Genomic DNA, 11,236 nt, shown 5'->3' on the forward strand with positions numbered 1-11,236 from the left:
CTGTGACTCACCTTTCCTTAGATCTTCTTCTAATAGGGGTAAGGGAGAATCCATGTAATGAAAGGCAGGCAAACCCCATAGGCTGCTACCTGCATGACCCTTCACAATCTTCTGAGTGCACATCTAGGAAGAGACAAAATCTTTTAACAGAGAAACCCAGGGTTTGCAAATACAGGCTTTTCTACTCCTGCAATAATAAATTATATGTATGTATCTGTAACACCAAGGTACCAAAAGAAAAGGAAGCACTTTCAAATACATAAACAACTTTTCTCTGTAAGGAATACCAGTGGAATTACAATATGTGGTACTACTCACACATCAGGTAAGAGTATCACAGACTTCTGAAGTTCCAAGGTTCCTCAAGGACAGCAGGGGATGACACAGCCTGATAATGTGATGTGGAAACATGTGCCATGCTGGCTGTGCTAATGTGGGATTGAGGCTCCTTCACTTCTCCAATTAACCTGTGCTTGCCTGAAAAAGCAGAACCTGCTGGTTCTAAGTGCCAGAAATTCAAGTGGTGACACACATCACTTTGGGACAGCAATACCATATGTCTCACTGTTACACTTACACACATAGAGCATTGCACAGGGAAAAGAATATATTGCCTTTTTATCCTTCAGTACTAGATATATAAACACTCTCTGTTATGATCTCATTTTTGCCCCTCTTTCCAATATCTTAAGTACCACATCCCATGCTTTTATGGGTGCCAACCTGTTACCAGTTCCTCCATTACTCTAATGGTTAGAAATTCTCCCATTGGATAGAAATGTTTGAACCCTACTGGTGGGCTGTGGGGAAGAAAACACAATGCCTTGTGCTGGGAAATTTTAGTTGCTTTTTAAAATACTATTTCATTATGAATTACAAACTACCTTAAAATTGTATTAAATTTATAAAAGCAGAGAGCTGGGAAATATTGTTAGAGCTGCAAAATGGGAATAATGGTATTTACCTTTTTCACAGAGCACATTGGGACTTGATGGTTTAAAACACTAGGTTTTAATGACTGATTATTATGCTGTGTACAGCTTCTAGTACAACAGGATCCAGACCAGAACTTTGAGCACTGTGTTTTAATTAGTGAATAACATCAACCACCAGCTTCAGAGAAAGGGGCAGACAATTCTAAAGAACTGCTTATAATCCTAATAGGGAAATGAGATAGATCAAAATAAACTATTCTTATTTTTCCTTCCAATTTGTATAATAATACTGTCCACAAGAAACATTATGGAACTAGAAAATAGGTTTGCTTTATCATAATAGAGAATCTTTCAGAGAAATCATAGGCACTCATTTTAGTTATGGCCATTACAAAGCATTATGCTTTAAGGGATCCAGACGTATGAATCTTCATGTCCTTGTGTTCCAAGAAAACAGCAATAAGCATAGAACAAAGATTAACTTTACACCAGCTGGCATGTAAGTGGCTTGATGCTGAGGAAAGAGAATAATAAAGCAGACTTTTCCACTCACTTCCAGCCCCAGTCCCAGCAGTTTGCTGTGGACACAACAAAAATACATAAAATGAGTTAAATTTAATTAAACATTGACTCCTTTTCCAGGCTGTTACTATGAGTAAAGCAGCACTAATTTTACTACTGGTCAGTTTTATCCTAGTTTAAATCCCAGGAGTTTTGTTATGACAAACAGTGCTATGAAACATACATATTTGATTTGTACTCATTGAGATGTAATAAGCGACAAAGAAAAGCAATTCAGGTGGAGTATATGAGTTCAACAGCAGCCTAGAGGCTTCTGGCTTTAACTGGAGATGGGTATTTAATTCTTCTTTGCTGTATCCTTTAATTTCTATAAGGTCCATGGCAAGGACTGTGCCACTGTGATTCACTACATAGGACACACAACACTGTTCTAGGGCAGCTCTGTGGCTTCACTGTTACCTAAGAAAATCCCACCCAACCTGTATGCCTTCTTCTGTGGTCTTTCCAAATCCTATTTGCTGCATTAGGTGCTCTCTTGAAGCCTTCAGTGAGAGAGCAAAGCAAAACTTGACAAACTGCTTTCATTTTTTAGGTACTTTTCACTAAAATTAAGCCAATTCGATTACTACTAATAAAAATAATACTGAGAACTGCAAGAAAAAAGGTTTACTTTCAGCATCATTGTGCAGTTTTATTACTATTATTCAGTGATTTAACTTTAAAAGATTGCGTCTTTTTAAAAGGTTTTGAATAGACTTCCATCTGCTTATGTCAGTGCAATTCAGAACCTTTACTCACACCTACAGCTTTTATGCATAAACACAAAATGTAGTGAATTTAATACTAGATATTCCAGAAGTAGCAGAGCCTAGTTAGCATTTTAATGCTTGTAGTGAGACCCAAACCACCACAGAAGCAAGGATTGCACCCCATCCAACACTAACCTGTAGGCACCCCAACCTGCTTCCTCTCTGGCAGACCCCAAGCAACCATTGCTGCTGATGGGAATGGGAATCTTGGACATTTTCCTTCATGAATAATATCTTCTAGGGAAGTTTGTCATGAAGATTATGATTCAGCAAGAATTGCTTTCCTGAAGTCAGCACACAGGGTACTGCTTCATCACTGGCACTTTTATAGTACAGTCTTATAGGGCTGGGAGAGAGCCCTTCATTGCAGTACAGACTGAGGCTTCTTTGCCTTGAAACATGCTTGGGGTGTGTGGAAAAACTGTTTTTCCCATTTCAAGCACTTCTGAGTGCAATTAACCTGGGACAGGAGAAAAACAATTCTATTACCCTTCTAAAAGGGGTTTTCTCCTGTGGATAAACCTCTCCCACTTGATTTTTTTCTTCTTGCTTCACTTTAAACAGGGCACTTGTTGTAAGACTACAGGGATTTTCTGATCAGTTCTCTATTTGTTTTCCTTTCATCCAGCAATATTTAACTAGAACAACTTCCTTTTTTGGATGCGTTTATCATATGCTCTTTCCCCCAGTAAAAGAATAAGAAAGTAGTATTAAATACAGAGAAAAGATGAGTACTATCTTGTACCAAAAATACAGTTTATCAACCAGGAATATTAAATAGATGAGATTTGGTAAGTAAATAAAAGAGCTTCAAGCAATGGGAGAAAGTCAGTTCAGATTGTAAAAAACTCCAGAGGAGTAAAGGCAGAGGTGCCAAGCGATCACTCTTTGCTCTCAATCACAGAATCATAGACAGAAATGGTGGTTAAAAGGGATCTCTGCAGAACATCAAGTCGAATCTTGAGTCTACCAACCACAGTAGAACAGGTCAGCCTTGGTTTTGTCTGGATATGAACTGGTGTAGGATTTCTTTGCATTTTATAGTTTCACAGCCTTACAGTCTAAATGGATGTACTTTTTCTGTGTTGATTTACACCCTGAGCAGCCAAGGAAGGAAGCAATATAGTTTCACTCACTTCCATCAGCTATCAGCTTCTATTGGGAAAAAGGTGAGAAGAATCTTGTTCTGATAATCAAGGCAATAGCAATAAACAATAAATAAAGAAACTGTTTAACTCTGGTTTCAAATAACCAGATTTGGGTCCTCCAAGAACCAACACGTGGGATTAAGTGCAGAAAAACTAAAAATTCTTATTAGTGTCAGTGGAGCTACTCTAATGTCAGATGAGTAAAATTTCTAAGTCTCCATATGAGACTTAAAATAGGAACCGTTTTAATGACTGGCTGTCTTTTTATTCAAGATGATTAATGCTATTTCCCTTCGATGTAATACTAACATATTAATACACATTATTTCTCCTCTGATTTTGTTTATCTACAGAAAAAAGTTCAATTTAAGTGGAAAGCCCAACGTTAAACCTTCAATATGGAGCAATTAGGCATCTTTAATGGCAGATCTTCTATGTCAGTCTTACCTACTTTAAGCTCAAAGTAACCAGAGATTGCTCTGAACTTACCATTTTCTATGTACATGGAAAAATCAAGCTTTGTTCCTGTTATAGCCTACTTCTAGCTCTCCCAGACATTTACCTCTATCCAAGTTATGCCATAACAGGTGCAGGGAGAATAGATGGAGAACTTGGGTGAATCCCACATCTGCTTTTTGAAACAGGCGACAGAAGCAGCACAGAAGGAAGTAAGAAAGATAATTGCTGGCTTGAACCACAGTACATTTTACTTGTGGGCAAAGGGCCAGCTTACACGAGGCAGAATATGCAGGAGCAACTTATTGGAATTCAGGGGTGGGCCTCCATTCTTGTCCGGAGACAGCTGTAAACCAGCAGCCCATAGCATCCCAATCAGGCACCGAGTTTTGTCAAGGAATGCTGATATGTACAGAACCAGCTTCAGCTGCACCCCTACCTAGCACAGTGACAGTCAATCTCCAATTCCAGATGACAAGAACTGGATAAAAACTTAAAACAAATGGTGACCTTTCCAAAGATTAATTTGTTTACCAACAAAATGTTCTACGTTTGTCATCTGAGATGGGGGTGACCTTCACATTCCCATTTCTAGGTTGAAAGGATGCTGACTGGAGTCATCTGTTAACTTAAATCTCTCTCGCCAATTATTTCCTCTTTACTTTTTAGTGACAAGAAGATGTTATTAATTCTCTGTGCTTTCCTTTATGATTACATACCATAATACACATGCAACAAGCTTCTTTTGATTTACTGTAGTGTAACATCAATTTGTTTAAGTCTCATTCTGCTACCACTGCCAAATTATGCTGGGACTGTAATTATAGCCACATGCATAGGTTTAAAACACAATCAGGTTTGCAGGACCAAAAGAATTGGGTTTTTCTATAGCTTCTTCTAGCCACTTGAAATGAAAAGAATTGCCCTGCTTTGCCTTATTTTATCATTTTGGAAATGAACAGACAGTCGGTGATAAGCATTAGTTAATAGTCTATGCAAATACTGAATAAAGAATGAATAACAGAGGATATGATCAGAATGGTGGTGCTCAAATAAGTTAGCTTAAACCCTCCCCAATACAAGAATCACTGCCATCACCGTTACAGCCACACTATGTAAGATGCAACTCATAAAGGGTAGAAATCATCACCATATTAAATTTTACCTCATCAATAAACTAAAAGGTTCATAAGTTTACAGTATAATATACATCTGTAAGAAAACAAGGACCAAAGTGCCAGTGTAAGAGAACAGCAGTCCTAGGAAAATGAAAGGTGTAGTTGTGAATCTCTTCTACATTGCAGCAGTACATCAGGATTATTTTTGCTGCAGTTCAGATTACTACCTGTTTTTCCATTGTATACTCCATGGGAAGTACACGTATTTAATAATTATCTATTCATCATTTTTCATATGTTACCCAGATATGAGATACAAAATAAAGTGATGCCCAGTCTGCACACAGTGTTTCAAACAGAATTAGGATCCTCACTTTAAGATAACTACAGAACTTTCCAGAGGATAAAGCGTTAGTGCTTATCAGACCCAAAAAGGTACCAAAGGGCAACAGATAATTGTTCTTAGTTTCTATCATAAAATCCAACATCAGCGACTTTATAATACCAAAAGAGCAAGAAAAGGCATTTTTCATGAAACAATAAGGTCCTTACTAATAATTTTTCCAGCTACTCAAACAGCAGGATAATAAGTCCGTGTAGATTTGTGCTGACCTATCTGGTCACCTCACAACCAGTATGCTTTTAATCTCATCACATTCTAAATGCTCAGGTCTCCTCAAAAACCCAGCTGCTGACAACTCCTGGAAGCACCTGAATGCAGGTAACCAGGCAATTAGATTTTAATTTACTTCAATGAGGGTCCTTCTGCCACCGATTTCTTTTGGAGAGAATCTTTGAACTAATGTACATATGTAGGGCATGCAAACGGGTGCATGTGTGTGTGTGCACCCGCGTGTGTGCGTACAGATATTGCCCTCTAATGGCTGATGAGTAAAACCAGGGGAGGAAGCACCCAGTTAATTCTTGTAGGTACTTTAATTGATGGGTTTTTCAAACTAAAACCTATATTATTTTAGACCTGCAACTACACATCAATTTATTTCAGTTACTATTGGTGATCTATAATTCCTGTAAGCTCAAGTATAGATCACAGGTAACACAGGTGCCTTAATTCACTACCTCAGGAGTGGATTTTGCAAACCTTATTGCACAATTTTACTCCCAGGGAAGCCAGAACATTCAAAACACAGACTGTGTCATGGGATTTGGAAACTCCTAAGAAGCATTTACTTCAGTAAACCCTGTAGGATAAACTAGATAGGAAATATGTACTTGGGTTTTTCCCCATCATGAACAGTTCCTTAGCAGCTGTAAATATGTATCAGAGAGCTTGACTAATTCACACTGAAGGTTTGTAATTCAAGTCAGCATTAAGAAGTTCTCTCTGATCTGTGCGTGTTTCAGTGTGAGCAGTGAAACACATGGCTCTCTGCAGTAGTATAATATTCCTCCCTGTGAGTGTTTTAGAGTGGTTCTAAACAGCTATTAGCCATGATGCCTTTTTCTAATTAACTCTGTATCACAGGGTTAGACAAATCACCTCTTCGTCTGGGCAACAGCTTTCAAAAAGCATGTTTTACAAGTGGCAGCTTACAGCTGTGCCATTCACAGGTTCTGCTCATGTTCTTTAAAACCAAACACCCCAGAATGTCCCTTACAGCACTGGGATTGCTTCATAATGCCTCTATTACATAGATTAAGCTGTAGAAGAGGATCCTCATGGGAGACCATTGGGCATATTCTTTCATGTGGATCACAGTGCTATGCTAAATATCAGTGTCCAAAAGGAGGAAGCTCTGAGGTATTTTCACTTAAAATAAATTTATTTAGAACTGATATGTATTAACCTCAATAGTGAAAACTAATACATATAATAAGCCCTTAAGATAAAATGAGTTACTTACAGGAGCAGATTTTTTCATAGTTATAAGTGGCAGCTTGATCTCATTGTTCTGTTGTTTTAAACCAGCTTTATTATCAGTGTTCTCTGGGTGAAGCATAATCTTCATATCCATTTCCACCTGCTGCTGAAATACATGATAGGCAGTGTCTTAAAAGCACTGCACTAGGACAGAAGTGTCTATAAGCAAGAATTGGCCAACATGTTCATGAATTTGCAGAATTACGACAAAAATTCATGTTGTTTTACTATCCACACTGAACTGGGCAGACAAGGAAGACGTGCCTTTTGAATAGCAACACATACAACTACTATTCACATATATGTTTTGCCAAAATTGGTTCAAGTAATTCCATTAAAAGCTCTGAAATTTCCACATGTGCAACCCTTTGAGTTAAATTCTGAGTGGAAAGGACAATCAGGTCAGACTCACTTGATTAACATAGGTCATTTGTGAATTCCATCTCCCTGGGTTATAACAAATGTGTTATACACCCCTATCTATTGGGATAATGTTATATTGCATTCTTCCCACAGATTACAGTAAGAATCCAATCCACCTTGGCCATGCTTGCGAGAGACTTGCATTCAGGAGTCATTGACCTGATGGACCAGAACAGCTTCTTTGGATTGGTTATGGCCCATTGGCTCCATGTAGATAGAGCACTTGCTTGTAAGTAAATGAGGAAATAAAAAAATCCTTATAGTAATAAGAATGAACACATAGTAGTTTCCTACTGTACTGTGTTATCTGCATGGAATGGATTCAACTCTTTTGCTAATAAAAATTATTGATTTAAAGCCCAGTGGTCAAAAAAATACATTTAAAGTCTCCTGTTATGAGAAGTATCTAAAGCATACACTTGTTCTAGAAAAGCCAGAAGTGGTGCCATGTATTTGTACTAGAGTAGAAGTTTCTTAATTGGAAAACATTTTGGCTCATCTCAAGGCTTGTGCTTCAGTTTACACCTGGATTTCTATCTGGTCTATCAGCATCTCCCAATACTTTTACTGCAATAACACTGTTAACAAGACTCTGCACCCAACAGGGTTTATTTACCAACCAATGCTAAATAAGGAGGAATCCTTACTGTGAATATGCTTAATTCCCATTACATGAATACAGGAATACAAAAAGGTCCCTTACATAGCAAGATCCACCTCAACATATTTCTACACAAGAACTCTGGTACTTCTTTTGTGGGAATGTAAAAAAAAGATTATGAGAATTCTATTTTTTTGACAAACAAAATATGCCAAAAAAGTTCAAGAATCATGAGATGTGTATTCGAACTATTAAACCATTGTGAAGCACTAAAAGTGGTTTAATTCATTTATCTGCACAATACAGTCTCTTCTTTTGATAGTAATTACAAGCAGATGTATCAATGAGATGCTCATTTAGGTTTGGGTTTGTAAGAACAGAAGTTATTATCCAAGCCAATTACTCTCTTACCCACATGGCTGCACAGAGACAGAAAGTTCAATTTTCACCTCATCAGTGATTTTGTGGTATTTATTTTATTACTATAACACACCACTGTACAGAAAGGAAACTGCTTGTGCTATTATGAAAGAATTGGGGGGAAATTGAATATCTTCTCAATTAAAACAGGAGATGAGTCTCAACACAGACTCCTCAGCCGGACTGACAGTGCAGTGATCAATGCTGCGGTGGCAGATTCCACACAGGATAACAACAGTTGAACTGCTCATATAAAAAACAACCACCTGATAAAAGTTACTTTGTCAGCTGAAATGTGTGGCAAGTGACAACTCTGCATCTGCAGGATTTGGAGTGGATGGTATCATGGGTCTCTTCCATCCCTATTATCCAAACTCTTACATTTAAGATGTCTTCAAAAGCTGTTTCAGAGTGGAGGGCATTCTTACCATTAGTAAGCCAATAAATCTGATTCACTATGTAATTCTGTTTTGCAGATGAACACGGTGCCTGGCTTCTAATAGAGTCAAATTCCTTTATGGATGGACTACATTACATTAATCTTTGAAGTGATCTCTATTATGGGTAAGTAAACCACTTTTCCTGTCTAGCTATTTATTATTTGCATATTTTAGAGCCCTCTAGAAACATCTTTTCAGTCACATCTTTAATTCTGTCAGTGATGAGAGAATATAAACTTTTACTGTATATTCAGAATGTCACAGAAATACCAGCTATTAGGAAAACTCCCACTCAAACGCCAGAGGTGCACAAGCATCAGCTCAGCTGGCTTCAGTTCAGCATACTTAACAAACTAAAACAACAATTGAATTTCTACACCTACCAGTTAAGGGCAACAATGTCTGTTCAGAGGTTTTACAATTACTGCACAAGGAAGAAACATCTATATGGTGCTCAGGCTTTATTAGAAGAAATCCAATTACAAAACAGAGTAAAGGGGGAAGGGGAAAGTGCCTCACAATTCCCCCAGTGAGCTGGATTTGCAGAGTCTTATGTGGCTGCTGCTATGATTCACAAATACTTCGTGTGTGAGTAAATAATTTTAAGCCTATTCTGACACCTGTGGGCAAGCTATTTCCCATATGACAAGTCTTCTAGCAATGGATATGTGAAAACAGCATCTGTGCTTACTTGACTCCATCCTTTTTTTATCCTAACTACTACAGCACAACTTATGCTCCATTTCTACTCTTGCACAGCATACTGTGGACAATATTACAATATCACTATGTGAATTATTAATTTCTCTCAGAACTCCTATGAGTTGAAACATTGATATCTTCAAGCCTATTTACCAGGAAATACTGTCTGCAAATGGAAAACTATTTATGTTGTATAAAGGTGACTACCTTATAGATGAACAGGAGTCTTTCCCACAGTTTACCCTATCTTTTATGCAAAAACAAGACAGAGAACCACTTTTAGTCTCAGACACCACAAACATTGATACCTGTGCTCATGCTATTCCAACATATAGTTCCATTTTATTTAAACACATTACTTGCAGAAGCCCAGTTAAGCATATGAAATTTGCAGGACTGGGACCTGAAAGCAGAACAAACATTTGGTTTCATACTCTAACAATACACTTGGGAGGGGGAAAATAAAGAGCAGAGGGCTTGTGGATGCACCAAGGATGATACAGAAGTCCTTACTAACTTAGATTTTATCCCAGCTGCAAGGCTGGGAGAAGGCTCCCATCCCTCAGCCTGCTCATTCTACTTGAGAATCTTTTAACACCTTAGTCATAGATGATATATTATCAGACACTGAATCCATGAGGAATCAGAACATAACACTATGGTAACCTGCAAGACCAGCCTACTCACTGAATGTGGTCTCTGACCGAATAAGCACTGTGTTATTTCTGACCTGTGATCCTGGAGACATGCGTAGTGCTGATTTGCTGTACACCTGGACAGTCATGGGCCCAACCGGCACTCGTGGTACAATGAGCTGCTTCTGAGAAGCACCAGGATGAAGGCCCCTGAAAGAAAAACACGGTTTTAAAAACTCCTTTGATTTCGCTGTTAAAGCTATACTGCTGCCACCTGGTTAAGTCCAACAGACTGTATTTAAACTAGCATTTAACAAAGGAAAGATCACAGGACTTAACAGAAGGTTGTCATAGCTACTTAGTACATTTACTTCTGTATTGTTTTTAACTTAAACCCAAAACCAGCAAATGACCAGAATAACCTCATCTGGGCCAATACTCCTATTTGCTTTACAAGACTCTGAAACCCCAGTTTTTCTGTCCTGCTGCTTGCATTTGTCTCTGCAATAGACCAGCTGTTTCACTTACCATTTAGGGGGCCCTTTTGAATGTACTTCTTTATTACCAGCAGAAGAAACAGTTAACACTTGTCTGTTTATAGCATTTAAATCATTTTCAGCATGTTTCTGTTAGAGGGAAAAAATAACGTTTAGAGTATTACAAAGGTATGTAAGTTAAATTTACTTAACTCTGTTAATTTTGCAGTCCAGGCCTTCACTTGACTGAAAAGGTGACAGACTTTGTGCTTCTGTTGGACTGATTTTGGCTGATGGGCACAAGATCAGTTAATTCTGATGACCCAAACAAAAAGAAATCATCCTTCGTCTTCGGCATGTGCTCTATTTCACTTACTCTCAGCACAGGTTCAGTTCTTCCCCTCACTGTTTCGAGGTCACTGATGTCCACAGTTTCTACATTTCTTTTCAAGTCAGTATTTTTCATCTTAACTTTAAGCTTGCAAAGTTCTTCTTGCACCTAAAAAGCAAGTTATGACAAAAATCATACCCACAACCAAAACCAGCGTTCTGTAGCAGGACTTAATCAAAATTTGGTATTTCCTTAACTCAAGAGAAAACACCATATGGCTCCTGTACTTCTGTACTTGATAATAGAGAACTGATGACCCTTATCCCGAGTTCACCGTC

The 11,236-nt window shown here is 38.1% G+C and overlaps 1 protein-coding gene across 1 annotated transcript in view; it reads right to left on the reverse strand.

Annotated features, from left to right (window-relative positions):
* Positions 1–11,060, reverse strand: part of IQCH (IQ motif containing H) — a 54,738-nt gene extending 43,678 nt beyond the window's left edge. The window contains exons 1-5 of the mRNA XM_034066539.1: positions 10,944–11,060; positions 10,620–10,717; positions 10,187–10,301; positions 6,854–6,973; positions 12–123 (exon numbers count right to left, since the gene is read on the reverse strand). Of these exons, the coding sequence (XP_033922430.1) occupies positions 12–123; positions 6,854–6,973; positions 10,187–10,301; positions 10,620–10,717; positions 10,944–11,033 (535 nt within the window). The 5' untranslated portion in view covers positions 11,034–11,060. The remainder of the gene's footprint in view (positions 1–11; positions 124–6,853; positions 6,974–10,186; positions 10,302–10,619; positions 10,718–10,943) is intronic.
* Positions 11,061–11,236: the final 176 nt, after the last annotated feature.

The sequence above is a fragment of the Melopsittacus undulatus genome, chromosome 9 (assembly GCF_012275295.1).
Source record: "Melopsittacus undulatus isolate bMelUnd1 chromosome 9, bMelUnd1.mat.Z, whole genome shotgun sequence".
NCBI classification, from domain to species: domain Eukaryota; kingdom Metazoa; phylum Chordata; class Aves; order Psittaciformes; family Psittaculidae; genus Melopsittacus; species Melopsittacus undulatus.